The sequence below is a fragment of the Telopea speciosissima genome, chromosome 7 (genome assembly GCF_018873765.1).
Source record: "Telopea speciosissima isolate NSW1024214 ecotype Mountain lineage chromosome 7, Tspe_v1, whole genome shotgun sequence".
NCBI lineage: Eukaryota > Viridiplantae > Streptophyta > Magnoliopsida > Proteales > Proteaceae > Telopea > Telopea speciosissima.
The window spans coordinates 47,389,084-47,404,625 of NC_057922.1; the positions used below are offsets into that span (position 1 = coordinate 47,389,084).

The 15,542-nt window shown below is 40.3% G+C and overlaps 1 protein-coding gene across 1 annotated transcript in view; it reads left to right on the forward strand.

Annotated features, from left to right (window-relative positions):
- Positions 1–15,542, forward strand: part of LOC122668979 (bZIP transcription factor 1-B-like) — a 51,920-nt gene that overhangs the window by 24,836 nt on the left and 11,542 nt on the right. Inside the window, exons 7-12 of the mRNA XM_043865586.1 lie at positions 10,770–10,936; positions 11,029–11,083; positions 11,444–11,486; positions 11,581–11,816; positions 11,919–11,996; positions 12,720–12,845. Coding sequence (XP_043721521.1) covers positions 10,770–10,936; positions 11,029–11,083; positions 11,444–11,486; positions 11,581–11,816; positions 11,919–11,996; positions 12,720–12,845 — 705 coding nt within the window. The remainder of the gene's footprint in view (positions 1–10,769; positions 10,937–11,028; positions 11,084–11,443; positions 11,487–11,580; positions 11,817–11,918; positions 11,997–12,719; positions 12,846–15,542) is intronic.

The window sequence follows — 15,542 nt, forward strand, 5'->3', positions numbered from 1 at the left end:
AACAACAGAAACACCTAAACAGTAGGTGACAGCGACTCGGTAGTGTGTTTCAACCCTCAGAACCCTTAATAAAGTTCAACAGTACCATAGGATCATGACACACCATAAAGGAAATAAATCACTATCAGTACTGGACTTTGGTTGGGTAGAGACTGAGTTAACAACCAGAGAAAATCACAAATTCTAGAATTGAAGTGGACCTCATCAAGGCCTTTAGAGCTTCTTTTTCAATCCCAGCCAAATCAAGGGTATCACCAAACCTTCCTCTGTCTTATTCCGAAGAAAGAAGGTGCCTCCTCTAAGCTAGACTTTAGGTCCTTCTCCCTCTGTAACATCTTATATAAGTTTATTTCCAAGGTGCTTGCCAACAGGATCAAGCTGGTTTTGGACTCCCTCGTCAGCGACAACCAATCGGCCTTCATTGCTGGCATAAGTATATCAGACATCATTCTTCTTTGCAATGAGCTGGTTTGTGGCTTTGAGAGAAAAGGGCATTCTTCCGCTGCCCTTATGAAGATAGACATTCACAAAGCTTTTGATTCCCTAAGATGGGACCAAGGTTTAAAGTATCGGTATTGTGTATCACATCGGATATATGTAATGGACGCTACAGATATGTATGAAAATGGTCCAAATACACATGGAAATACACTTGTGGAACAATAAACAATATCAATGTAACTAAATTAAAGCGAAACCGAACAGCAGAGAGGGAGAGAAATAGAGAATGGAGAAGAGAAAAGGGAGGAAATCTGGAGCTCAATGTATCATCCAGCCTCCACACACTGTATATATAAAAAAGGAGTTACAAAGAAAAGAAGTTAGTCTCCTAGAACAAATAGGAAACCAAACCTCAAAATCAAAGATGAAAAAGGAAACAAACCAGAGAAGCAAAGGGAAATAAACCCCTCAACTAATATCTATTGTGTAGGGTCTATGGTTCACCAGAGACCCTCACACTCACGACATCTAGCAATCAATAAGCAATATATAACGAATATCATGCATGAACACTAAAATGGAGAATAAGGTATCACCAGACAAGTGTATTAAATTGAAATTGTTATAAAAGATGAGGTTTCTTACATGTTGTAATAATCTGTAGCCATGAAGAGTGTTGGATGATGCAAAGGATGATGTTGTAGCACTCCTTGATTCGTTTTTGAGTGTTGATTAGAAGCCCCAACTCCAAAAGTGTAAAAAACAAGAATAAATGCAAGATTTCACTCTCATTTGAGAGTTTTCCTTTATTTTTCTGCTAAAACAGTTGGTGTATCGAGTCTGTGAGTGAAAAAGGCTTTTCTATGGAATGTATCGACCGTATCAATGGTATCGATATGTATCGATACGTATTAATGCACCCACGAACCCATTTATCGATCGTATCGATCATATTGTATCATATCGTATTGGCCCATATTTGCCGATACAATTCGATACGATTTGGTACAATATAGTTAAAAAAACAGAAGAGACTTATTGGTCTATATCGTATCGATATCGACTGATACCATTATTTATCGACCAATACGATACGATGGGACTACATTGTCAGTGTCTTCAACAAGATGAGGTTTCCTCCAGTGTTCGTCAATTGGGTCTATCATTGCATCTCCACCCCCAGTTCTTGGTGCTTGTCAACGGTAGCCTTGCTTGTTTCTTCTACTCTTTGATCGGCATTCGACAAGCTGCCCCTTGTCTCTTATTTTTACCCTTGCCTTAGAAGTGCTTTCTAGAGAGATTCAGTGCAAGATGGATCAACAGCTCATCTCCCCTATGCCCAAGTGCAAGAAGCTTAAGTTCTCTCATTTTGCCTTTGTTGATGATCTTATGATCTTCTCTAAAGCTAATCTCCTATCGATTGATATTATCATGGCTGTTTGAGCCAATTTGAAAGATGATCAGTGATGCAGATTCATCATCGAAATGGGCTTATTTCTATAGAAATAAGTTTAGGTTTGGGTTATATACATGTTGGGCCTTTGATCCCATGGGTTTTCTATGTAATAGGCTACTTTTATGGGCCTAAAGTTGGGGTACATGAGTTGCATACGGGATTAGCCCTATACTTAGTTTATTTTCATGTTTTTAATGTTTTAAATTGCACCGGTCCTAAACTGGTTTGAACTAGTGGTTCAATTTAAGTGATTTTATTAGTTTTTCTTTTGGTTGTTTAGTTGGGCTGGATTAGGACTCTATTTTAAGTCTATTTCAGTTTCCTAGTCAGTTTAAGTTATCTAATAGGTTAGGGATTGGGTTAGGCCTTCCCTTTTTAGTGCAGGAGTCTAATTTTGAGTCTTTTATATAAGGTTGTAAGGGGGGCAAACATTGAATACGAATTTTGATTAATGAAAAAGCTTTTGCTTGCTGCCATAGCTGCTGCTCTACTCTATTGAGTGTTGCCTTGTGAGTCATATCAAGGTGAAGGGACTGGTGGATCTCCAGTTGACTCCTTATGAGTCTGGTAGTACTGGGAGGATCTGTTATAAGGGATTGGTGGATCTCCAATCGACTCCTTGCATCTTGTAGATTGGGAGGACCTGCTTCTAGTCTTCAAGCTGTTGCCATTGAAGACCTGCAACTCCAAGTAAATTTTTAGTGTTATCCATCATCCCCCTTCTTTTCCTAATCCTCTAAACCCACACCCATTGTTCCCCATTGTTAATACTCAATCCTTACTACCTTCCTCATCCACCATTAATACCATAGATCCATTAGAACCCTAAAACCTGCAACTATTCTTCTTCCCTTCTAGAAGGTCACATGCAAGGTGATTTTCGCGAGAATTCTGCCTAGCCAAATCTAACCGTTAGAACCTGCTAAAATTTTGATCAAATCTTCTTCAAACCCTAAGAGAGACTCGATCCAAATTTCAGTACCATCCACCTAGCCGATTGTCAGAAATTACACTTTTACCCTTCTGGTGTAGCCTAGGTGAAATAAATCTCACTTAGGACCAGGTTCTGTTTTAGGGTTGGCCGAATGGGCAGTTTAGGGTAACTAGGGCAAAATTAGGGTTAGGAATGGGAGATTGAGTTAGGGTTTTATTGGGTAATGGTCTGCAGGTTCTTAGGAGTCTATTAGGATAGGTCTTAACTAGGTTTGAATAAGAAATAAGAATTCAGAAATATTAGGGTTAGGGTTTCGGGTTTTCAGTTTTAGAAACTAGGGTTTAGGATGAGATTTAAGGGCTGAAAGTCAGGTCGAGTTTTACTGGCTGTGAGGGGAAGGTTCGGCTGAAATATGGTTGGGTTTTGATGGCTGGTTAAGTCTAGGCAGGTTTAGGGTTGTTGGGGTGTAATGGAGAAGAGAGGAAATTAGGGTTTAGTTGTTGAGATGAAGGCTGCAGGTTAGGTCGAGTAGAAGGTCTGCTGTGAGGGATCTGTGGTTAGAAGTTTAATGAAAACTGATGGTCAGATCTGTAGTTACGAAGGAATCCTAGTTAAAATAGGAGTTGCAGATTTAATGGAGATTAGGGTTATGGAAATTGATAGAGGATGTAGGGCTGGGTTAGGGAATAAGAAGGAAATTAATTAATTGCAGAATTCTGTAACAGCTTACTTGTAATAGAAGAACTTCAATGGCAGCAACTCGAAGAGCTTGATTGAAGAAGAAGAAGAACCTCCCGATCTGCGAGATGCAAGGAGTCGCTGGATTTCTCCAACCCTAGCCCTTGATATAACTCACAAGGGTCTTGATATGACACACAAGACAGAGAAGCAGCAGCAGTCAGGGCGGCAGCAGCAAGAAGAAACAAAATTTCAAACATAATAGGTGGGGGAGCCTCCTACGAAATATCTATTTATAATAAAAAGGGGGGGGGGCCAAAAGGCCTTACAAATAATCAATCTAAAAGCACATCCTAGTCAGATTAGGAGTGGGAAGTCCTAATCTGAATCCTAATCACAAACATAAAACATAATAGACTTATACTCTAAATAGGAGTATAAGCTTAAACAAATAAAATAAAAAAAACAACTATCCCTCCAAAATCGTGGAGGGAGAACTTAAGAAAATAAATATAAAAAGACTGTTTTAACCCTATCATAAGAACAGTAAAAAGGCTCCAACGAAAATCAAAGAACAGCCAATTAAATCTTGGTTTCGGCTTCTGCATCACCTTCTCTCCTATCTCTACTAGGAAACCTCCATAACTCCAGATTTAACCATCTGATTTAGCTATAACTTTCAGCATATATTCCTCTCCACCCTACCCACACTAGACCTAAATATTAAGCCCATTCAACCGCTTGATTTCCTATCCTAGATTCCATCTTCCACCTTTCAAAACCCTAATCCTAGTTGCTGTCCAGATCCATCTAACCTACTTCCAACCATCCAAAACCCTTAAAACCTAGTTCATTAGACTCCCCTACACCTGCCTAGCTTTACCATATAAGACATTCCTATTACCTTAATCCTAACGCTAAAATTTGACCTAAAACTTCAATTCTGCCCCCATCGAACCAGAAGCTTACAGGTCCTGGTTGATTGGCTCCTAATAGGCCTCCTACCTATCTAGGACTACATTAATCAGGTCTCAGAATCAATCCCTTGAAATCCCTCTTATTTTTGGCTAGCCTATCTGATGCTAATATGTGTTCCTTTCAAGAGAAGACAGCCTTCCCTCTTGGTTACCTTCCTCTTAAATATCTGGGGTTTCCTCTTATGCCATGCTGACTGCCCATCACTGCACTCTCTTTTTTGATCTTATGCGAAAGAGGCTCCAACTCTGGAAAAGCAAGCTTCTCTCTTATGTTGGTCGCCTGGAACTGATTAGATCTGTGCTTCAATCTTCTTACATTTATTGGTCTGGTATCTTTGGGCTCCCTCAATCTTCCATAAAAGAGCTTTAATCTCTTATGTGTTCCTTCTCTGGGAAGGCTCGAATAGTATATGATTCCTCCACCCTATTAGTTGGGCCTTAGTTTGCTTTCTCAAAGGTGAAGGTCTTGGATTGAGAAGAATCAAAGAGGTGAATACAATAGGCATTCTCAAGTTTGCTGATGACACCATCATCTTTACCGGGGGTTTGAAGAGCTCTCTGAAGCAAATTTTGGGCTTTATTAGCAGATATGAAAGTTTTTCGGGGCAGCTAGTAAATAGGCAAATAAGCTGTTTTGTGTTGGGTAAGAAAGCCTTGGTGGCTGGGGCTCAAATGGTAGGGACCATTATCGGATTTTCTAGAAAGACTTTACCGATTACTTATTTGGGAGCTCCTCTCTATGCTGAAAGATTTAAAGTTTGTTTCTTTAATGACCTGGTTGGAAAAATAAGAAACAAGGTGGCAGGTTAGAAGGGAAAGCTCTTATCTGCTGGGGGCCGTGTGACACTGTTAAAACATGTTCTTACCTCTATTCCCATACATGTTCTTGCCACTTTGGAACCGCCGAAGGCTGTCCTAAGGAAAATCTATGGCATTTTCGCTGACTTCCTTTGGGGGAGTTTGGAGTGGGGTAAGCGCAGGCACTAGGTGAATTGGCAGAAGGTTTGCAGGCCAGAGGAAGAAGGGGGGTTGGGGGTTAGGCTGTTGGAGGACTTTGGCCTCTCTCTAAGGCTCAAAGGTTTATGGAGGATTCTTTCTGACAACTTGCTGTGGAGTGCTTTCTTCAGGGCTAAAGTCTTTAAAGGTGTTCATGTGACTTTGGCAGGGCCAAGTGGTTTAGCTTCGAAATCTTGGAGAAATGCCTTGGCATTTAAGGACTTCTTGCTGGAGAAGGCACGATGGTTAATTGGCTCTGGAAATATTTTTTTTATGGTTAGATAACTGGGTGGGGGTTGGTCCTTTGATTGATTATATGGACAATGCCCTCCAGGTTGACACGACTTTGCGTGTCAAGGATGCTTTAGTTGGGGATGGCTCTTGGAGGCAGGACTTGTTGAAGCGGATTGACTCGGAATGGGTTAGGCAAAGCATCCTACAAGGTGGTTTTGCGGTGTCAGATAAGGATGATGTTATGGTGTGGACTATCGCTAGTGATGGTTGCTTCACTGCTAAATTGGCCTGGAATGAGGTGCGATGCGGGTCGTCTGAGGTTCCCTACGCTAGATGGATCTGGAACCAATCTCTACCCACGAAGGTAGGTTTTTTTACTTGGCAGCTCCTTAATGGAAAAATCCCAATAGATAAATCTTTAATGTCTGTTGGCATCCCTCTGACTTCCAAGTGCAACTGTTGTGGGAGACCATTGATAATTGCCTGCTTTCTGGAGGCACATCGGCGAAGGTTTGGAGCTTCTTTTCTTGGGTCTTTGATATTGATTTGCTTCCATCACAAGACTGTAGAAGTCATATCTTCTTTTGGCATGGGTTGGCGGGTAGTTGCAACCTAAGTGCTTATATTACAGGGCTTTTACCTTCCTTGATTGTTTGGGAGCTCTGGAAGGAAAGGAATAATAGAAGACACGGGGAAAGTATGCGGGCAACAGGTACTATTATTGAAAGCGTTAAGCTCTGGGTGAGAGGGCTTCTGTACCCCCCCCCCCCAAATTTAGGCGCTCTTCTTGCTCTAGAGATGGCTTAATTTTGCAGTTTTTTTGGTTTAACGGCTTCTCCTACCCGACTGAGATGTCCCCTCCCAATTTATTGGTGTCCGCCTTTTGTCTTGGTGAAACTTAATGTTGATGGTGCTTGTAGAGCCAATCCGGGAATTGGTGGGGGTGGAGGGGTTATCAGGGATAACATGGGTGTTGTTTTGGCAGCCTTCTCAAGTTTCTATGGTGTGAATGCACGAACTCAATGGCGGAGTTGAGAGCTTTGAGAGATGGTTTGAAGTTGTGCCATGAGTTGGGCCTTGCTGATTTTGTGGTTAATTCGGACTTTGCTTCCACTGTTAGAATGATTAATCACAAGAGGTGTAACCTGTGGAGGGGATGGTACTATTTTCAAGAAGTCATGGCCTTAATATGTTCTACTTGGGCTCTGGTTTCTTTTGCTTATAGGGAGAGCAACAGGGCGGCTGATTGGATGGCCAACTTTGCCTATGATACTTGTTCCTCTTTCGTTTTCCACGTTGGCAGCCAACCACCGAGGGACTTGCAGCGTATTCTTCAGGAAGATAGGGCTGGCTTGCCAATTCTAAGGAAATAGGTTTTTATTTTAGCTTGTTTTTCCTCTTGATTGTATGGGTAGGGGTCAAAATTGAATTGAGAGGTTTTGCTGCATTGGGTCGGGGTAAGGTGGTATGTCCCCCCTTGTATTCTTTATTCATTTTTTGGTTATTAATAATATCTCAGGGGCTGGCCCGGGTCCCAGGTAAAATTTGGGTTGAAATAAAATCTTGAAGGTTGTTGCTAAAAACAAAAGCATTTGGGTTGATTGTTCGGAATGACTCAATTTGGACGGTTGGTCCTTCCCCCGACACCTCTTGGGTGTGGAGAAAGACCTCAATCTCAGGCCTACAGCTCTTGGGTTTGCTACCTCTAAGATTGAGGATGGTGCTCCACTAGTCTATGGCTTGAGTATTGGCATCCTTTGGGTATCCTCCTCCCCCTAGTTGGTTCCAAAGAGATCTACAGGGTGGGCCTTCATAGACACTCTTTATTTGTGTTTGTCATTTACAGGGTGGGCCTTCGCAAACACTTTTTAGTTGTGTATATCCTTTCCCAGGATGGATGGGCTTCGCTCTCCGCCCCCCATTTTGCAGCAATCTGGAGTGCCCTTCCTTCCATCCCAAGAAGGCCTTCAGGTTTAGGTGTTATTGTTATTTGTACTCCCTCTTCTACCATAGTTTTCAAGGCGATGCCTAAGCGTTAAGGAACCTTGGTTGCCTTGGGTGCCTAGATGGGCGCCTTGGACACCTTGTTGGTGTCGCCTTGATTTTGGGCCCTCTCCAACTCCTTGCGTCGCCTAGATGCCGTGACAACTATGTCTTCTACGGGTCTCTTCAGCTCTAAGTCGGCTCGGGACCTAGACAGATCTTGGGGCCCCATTTCCCCTTGGCATAAGTTAGTTTGGCTCAAGGGCCACAGTCCTCGTCATAGCTTCTATGTCTGGAGAGCTCTCTTTAACTGCTCCAACACAGTAATTTCTTTTTCATCGGCAGATTTCAGTCTCCCTTGCTTGCTGTCTTTGTTGGAACACTATTGAAGATGTTGATCACCTCTTCTTTGAGTGTCCTTTCTCCTCTTCAATTTTGTCCGGGATCTTGGATAAATTTTGTCCTAGGAGTGATGTTGATTTATCACCAAACTGGGCTTCTTTTATTAGGAATAAGTCTAGGGTTGGGTTATATACATGTTGGGCCTTTGATCCCATTGGTTTTCTATGTAATATGCCACTTTTATGGGTAATTAGGTTGCATACGGGAATAGATGTTTTAGTCCTATACTTAGTTTTATTTTCACGTTTTTTAATGTTTTAATACTTAGTTTTATTTTCACGTTTTTTTATGTTTTAAATTGAACCAGTCCAAAGCTGGTTTGAACCAGTGGTTCAATTTAAGTGATTTTATTAGTTTTCTTTTAGTAGTTTAGTTGGGCTGGATTAGGACTCTATTTTGAGTCTATTTCAGTTTCCGAGTCAATTTAAGTTACCTAATAGGTCAAGGATTGAGTTAGGCCTTTCTTTTTTAGTGTAGGAGTCTAATTTTGAGTCTGTTAAATAAAGAACTAAGGGGGCAAAGTATTGAACACGAATTTGATTGATGAAAAAAACTTTTGCTTACTGTCATTGCTGCTGCCTTGCTCTATTGAATGTTGCCTTGTGAGTCATATCAAGGTGAAGGGACTGGTGGATCTCCAGTTGATTCCTTGCATCTTGTAGACCGGGAGGATCAGTTATAAGGGATTGGTAGACCTCCAATCGACTCCTTGCATCTTGTAGATCAGGAGGATCTATTTCTAGTTGTCTTCAAGCTACCGCCATTGAAGACCTGCAACTCCAAGTAAGTGTTTAGCATTATTCATCATTCCCTTCTTCTCCTAATCCTCTCACCTAACCCCCATCGATCCCCATTGCCAATACTCAATCCCTACTACCTTCCTCATCCACCATTAATACCATAGGTCCGTTAGAACCCTAAAACCTGCAACTATTCTTCTTCCCTTCTAGAAGGTCACATGCAAGGTGATTTTCGTGAGAATTCTGCCCAGCCAAATCTAACCGTTAGAACCTGCTCAAATTTTGATCAAATCTTCCTCTAACCCTAACAGAGACTCGATCCAAATTTCAGAACCATCCACTCAGCCGATTGTCTGAAATTACACTTTTGCCCCTCTCTCCTATCTCTAGGAAACCTCCATAACTCCAGATTTAATCATCTGATTTAGCTGTAACTTTCAGCATATATTCTCTCCACCCTACCCACTCTTGACCTAAATATTAAGCTTATTCAACCACCTGATTTCCTACCCTAGATTCCATCATCTTCCACCTTTCAAAACCCTAACTCTAATTGCTGCCCAATTACATCTATACTATTTCTACCCATCCAAAACCTATAAAACCTAGTTCATTAGACTCCCCTACACCTGCCTAGCTTTACCACATAAGATTCACCCTCATTGTCCTAAACCTAACCCTAATTTTGATCTAAATCCACAAATATGCCCCCATCGAACCAGCAGCTCAACAGGTCCTGGTTGTTTGGCTCCTCGTAGGTCTCCTACCTATCTAGGACTACATTAAGGAGAAGAATCCTTCCCTTCCACAAAGAATGGATTTGGGTGGATATGCCTTTTGCGGGGAAATCTTTTTGTGATATGATTGGGAAACTTGCCTTCGGAGCGATCGTCTCTCATATTTGGATGGAGCGCAACCTTAGGAGATGGACCTCCAATTCTAGCTCTTTTCGTCAGATTTGGGACTCCATCTTCTTCGAAGTAAAAAGCAAAGTTTCCAGGATCTCCTCTTGCTGTGTTACTTTTCCAAGGAATAGGCATATTGTTGCGTCTTGGGGCCTTCTTTGCTTTCCCCTTCCCCTTGAGGGGTGTGTTTTCCCCTTTGTATTGTAGCATTGTTTCTTTCTCTTTGCCCCATTTTGGGGTCCTTATTTTTTTCTCTTCTTTGGTAATGAATAGCTATTTCACCAAAAAAAGAAAAAAACAGAAAGAAGAAGAATGGGGAATAAGGGTAGGAGTCTCACTCGCACCTAGGCATCTCACCTCAGATAGGACTCTCTCCTACACTGCTTCACACAGTCATTGGTAAAAACCCGAAACTTTGCTTCATTAAATTATGTGGAAGGCACTTAATGGTCCATTACATATACAGTGGATGATGCTATTACAATGAAGGAAATAAAGCAAAATAGAAAGTCTTTTACAAAGCAATATTGAGACTTGTACAAAAAACTAAGATCTTTGCTATTAACCAAAATAGAAAGTACTAAAGACAGACAAATGAAATCTAAGCTAACAGAAAACTAGAAACTACTAAAGATAGAAATAGAAGCTAACTAAAATACAAACTTTAAAATATTGTGGCAGCATTTTTCTTCCAACGCAAGCTGGCATTGGGGCCCACACCACTGTTCATGTGAATAGTAGCCTCGAGCTGCATCATACCTGTATCTTGTTGTTCTAAATATTTCTTGTGATTTCTGATCCTTCAGAAATCAGAAATCATGCATGATACAATCAAATTGTGCTTGTAGTAAACTTTAGAAGTGTTAGAAACTTCTCACAGAGAATAAATGTGTTTTTTGTTGTTAGTTACTGGTCCAAACAATGTATCAGCCACTACATACCTCATTTCCATGGAAGTCATTGCTATATTTTCCCAGACTATGCAACATGTACATGACAAATGAAGAAGTTCTCATATTTCAGGCTCCTGCTGGTGGCAAAGATGGAGAGGGTAAATCAAGTGAGCGCAAGAGCAGGAGTCCTCTAAAGCGATCTAAAGGAAGCTTAGGAAGCCTGGGTATGCTTACAGGCAAGGGAAATGAGATGGGAAAAACATCTGGGCCATCTGCCAATGGTGGCATTTCTCAGAGGTAAAGCAACTCTAGGTTTTGCATATTCTCAGGTACATTTGTGAAATTTTGACAACATATTGATATTATGTCCATATGGATGGTGTATGCAGTGGCGACAGTGGGAGCGAAGGTTCAAGTGAAGGAAGTGATGCGAATTCTCAAAATGTAAGTCATATCAAACTTTCTGTTTTGTATTTCCTGCTTGTTTTGCTTAGAGTTTGCCTTATTAATTATTATACTGCTTGGTGTATGCTTGCTCTGAGACAGCTAAAATAGAAATATTTATGTTTTCTTTTCTAATATGCATGGAATGGGAGCAATGTCCTGGACATAATTCTGCAAGATTAAAATTTTTCTGAAGTTTTCTGCTCCCTACTACTGACTGTACTTTTGAGATCAGTGACCTGCCTTTGTACTTTACGGAATATCTAGACCATAAACTATATGGACATGGGAGAGAATTCATTTGTTTCCCATCATGTTCTGCTAGAAAGTAAATGAAAATATCTTGTTGAATTTCCACAGGGTTCTTATCAAAAGCAATCTGGTGAAGAAGGTTCTGCTGATGGTAAGCTTTAAAATTGAGTTTTCTGCTCACATGCTCCTTGAATTCCTTTGCCTGTATGCAATAATTAACTTGGATACTTGTATTTGGATCACAGCTGGGGCCCAGAATACCAGCACTGCTTGCAGTGTGTCAAATATGGTTACACAGACACCTCCAACCCAGGCCATGTTGAATCAAAGTATGGTTATGGCTTTGCCACCTAATGGTGTCTCTGGTCCAACAACAAACCTGAACATTGGAATGGACTATTGGGGAGGATCTGCACCCACATCCGTCGTTCCAGCCCGAGGCAAGCTCCCTGCAGTACCTGCTACCGAACACTGGATACAGGTCTCTCTCTCTCTCTCGTGCACCCAGGCACCCACATGTGTTTCCATATGTTTGCATAGCTCTTATGATTCATGTTTCTGAAGGTTTCCTCCTGTGACTTAGGATGAAAGGGAGCTTAAGAGGCAAAGAAGGAAACAGTCAAACAGGGAGTCAGCACGGCGTTCAAGGCTGAGGAAGCAGGTTAGAAATAGTATGGATTAGATTAGCAGATGTATTGCACATAACTACTATGCAGTCTATCTTCCTTTCTGAAGGTGGCAATCAGTCATATGTTCTATGTACAAGCTACCAATCAACCTTATCTTGTGCACTTGATGTTTGTTGATTTGCTAATGGAATTTGGTCATGCATGGAGAGGCCAATATGTTTATCAAGCACCAGAAAAATGGGTTGTAATTAGGGTTGTAAACGGATCGGATCCGGATATTCCCTGCTCAGATACGGATATCCCTAAACAGATACGGATGCGAATTGAATTCGGATTTACGACTATCCGTTTACATCTCTGACTTGTGTAACCCAGACCTTCCTTCCCCCAATGGATACGATTCACTCACAATCCATATTTTAGTCTCATAATTCTCATTTCCTCATTCTTTAGAACCTGTTGAATCTTCAAAAACCCTCTATATCATTAGCTGGATATCTATTCGGATCGGATAGTTTTTTTCTGGATTATTCGAATAAAAATTTGGATACCCCTAAACGAATACGGATGCGAATCAAATTCGGATTTTCGGGTATCCGTTTACATCCCTAGTCGTAATTTATGATTTTAATTTTGACCGACACATGTTGGGTGTGTTATCAATTTTGTTTCTTCATCATTTGGTTTTATTCTGGTTAAGAGTCGCACTGTATCCCACCCTCTTTAATTAATAATGATCGATGACTTGGAGGCAGGCTGAGTGCGAAGAACTGGCTCAGCGTGTGGATGCATTGAAAGATGAAAACAGTACACTTAGAGAAGAACTGGAGCGCTTGCAGGAAGAGTGTGACAAACTGACGTCAGAGAATGCCTCTCTAACTGTAAGTCCTTTTGCTCATTTTGACCTTTTGGTTTCTGTTTAATAAGAGAACATGGACTTCTCTCCTTCCATGAGCTTCCCTTTGGTTCTGATCTGTTTTTGTTTCTACCTTATTTGAGTATGCAATCACTCAAGTATTTATGACTATCACTATTATGCTATGTGAAGAGAAGGTGTGGAGGCAGACAGACAGTCTGATGCAGATAAATTAGAAAGTGGGTTTATTTTAGTGGAAAGAAGCTTTAGGTTGGGTTCTATACATGTTGGGTCTTGGTCCAATGGGTTTTCATTGTAATAGGCCATTTTAATGGGCCTAAAATAAGGGCAGGACTTTGGAATACAGGATTTACTCAATTTTTTAGTTTAATTTGGAGTCCGAGTTAGAATAGTAGTTGTTTTGTCATTTATTGGTCAATTAAGTAGCTAGGTTGATTATAGTTGGTTTAGATTATTTTTAGTTATGTTAAGAGTCAGATTTTGAGAGTCTCTCTCTCTATGTATATGTCTATGTAGACAGCCATTTAAGCATACGCAATTATGAATTAAAGAGATTTAGTTTTCTTAATTTTGGCTTTGTGGATTGAGTTCTTACTGCTGTGGATTCAGTAGTCTTATTTGTTGGATTCCAACTAAAAACTAAAGTGGATTTTTTAGTGGAAGAGTGAATTTTCTTCACTGGTTTTTGGTGTATTCCTGCTCTATTATCCTATTATCTTCTATCTTTCTTTCTATTCTTCTCTATCATTCAAGTAATTTCAGGTCAGATATTCTAATCTTAAACCTTGCTGTTATACTGTTCCGTTGATTCCGTAGTTTCAGATCTGTTTCTCTAGTGGTTTCAGTTTCTGCTACTTCTCTTAAGTTCAATTAACTTGAGTAAACTCTGGTTTGCTACCATCTGAGTTGCTGTTTGAAATTTTTGAACTTACCTAGCGATTACTGCAGTTCAGATATAGTTTATTACAATTCCTTGTTGCATTAGGATTGGTCTAGATCTCACAATCCATCCATCAGATTTTTTGAAACATTGCAGACCTATCTTGCCAGTTAAACTAGCCTACCGATTGAAATTTTATGCTGTTTTTATGATCTGCTGAAGTGATTAAGTTATCTTTATTTCTTGTTCTTATTCTTACAACTTGTTATTCTGTTCAAGCTAAATTCCTGTTGAATTTTCCTGGCTCAAGTTTAGTCTTCAGTACTGTTGATTCAGCAAAAGCCAAAAATTGAGGGTGACTAATGACAATACAGTATTTTCACTTTAAGATTTATAGTACCAAATCACGCATAAAACAAGCTTTCTCCAGCTCTCTGAACTCTTTAAGCTCCAGTGATCACTCCATTAGTGGTTATCTAGCATGCTTTGATAACCTTGGTATGCTTTCTCCAGCTCTCTGAACTCTTTAAGCTCCAGTGATCACTCCATTAGTGGTTATCTAACATGCTTTGATAACCTTGGTATGCTTTCTCCAGCTCTCTGAACTCTTTAAGCTCCAGTGACCACTCCATTAGTGGTTATCTAACATTCTTTGATAGCCTTGGTAATTGAATTGTTGTTCTTCAAATATTCTTCCTTATCCCAATGCCCAAGCCTCAGCAAACATTGAATGGCATCATCTTCCACCAGTCTGCATTTGGTTCAGGGAATATAGGGTTGAAATTGTAAATCCCATATTATTCACTGCTTGATGCAATGATTATCCAATCATGTTTTGCTTCCATGCCCATTGTTTGACTAAATTGATATTTTCTTCTTACTTCTTCCTTTCCAAATGTAATGCTTTAGCGATTTCTTCAGTCCAAGTGCCTCCGGTTCGGTAGCTTGAGTAGGGATATGTATTAGATTTGATTTTTTTTTTCTTTGAAGAAAGGTAAGAGATTTAATTGCATTTTCTTTGTTTGCGTTATAAGAAATGGGCATAAAATTCCTGATGCAAATCTTCTGTTGAAAAGGCCTAGAAAGAGGAATCTTCAGGCAAATGAGAAATGCTATGATGTTTGCAGCCCTCCTTTTATGCAAATTTTTCTGTTGAAAAGGCCTAAAAAGAGGAATCTTCAGGCAAATGAGAAATGCTATGATGTTTGCATCCCTCCTGAGTATGTCTATATGCATACTTGGATTCAACAGAAGGGAATGGAAATTAAAAAAGGCTACACTGGTGATGTGGATTGGGGTCTGATAGCCTGCAGATAGTGGGCACACGAAAATAGGGAAAAATCTGATAGGAATTATTACGAATTGAGGATTCTAATCTGATGGCTGATAAGGATCAGATCAGATTAGATCTTGAATCTGATGTCCAAATTTAAAGAATATTAAATGCACCAGGTTTAAATAAGAGAAGAAATAATGGTAATTGGGGAAATCAACAAGATTGGAGTGGAGGGGAGAGAGAGGTTGTGGATGGTCTATGGGAGGAGCAAAAATAGGGATAGTTTCTAACCTAACAGAGGGACTTCGAGCAATAGAAACAGCTGTAGGTTAGAAACAAAAAAGAGAAGGAAAAACCGATAAGAAGAGAGGGGAGATAAGATTGAGATGAGGTGAGAGAAAATAAGAAAAAAAATGAGGGGAGAGAGCATTGATTGAGAGAAAATTTAGGAAATAAAGAAGAAAGAGAGAAAGGAATTAAAGTAATAAATATAGTAGAGAAAGGATGGGGAGAGATCTTACAGATGGAGAGGAGCTAGCAACATC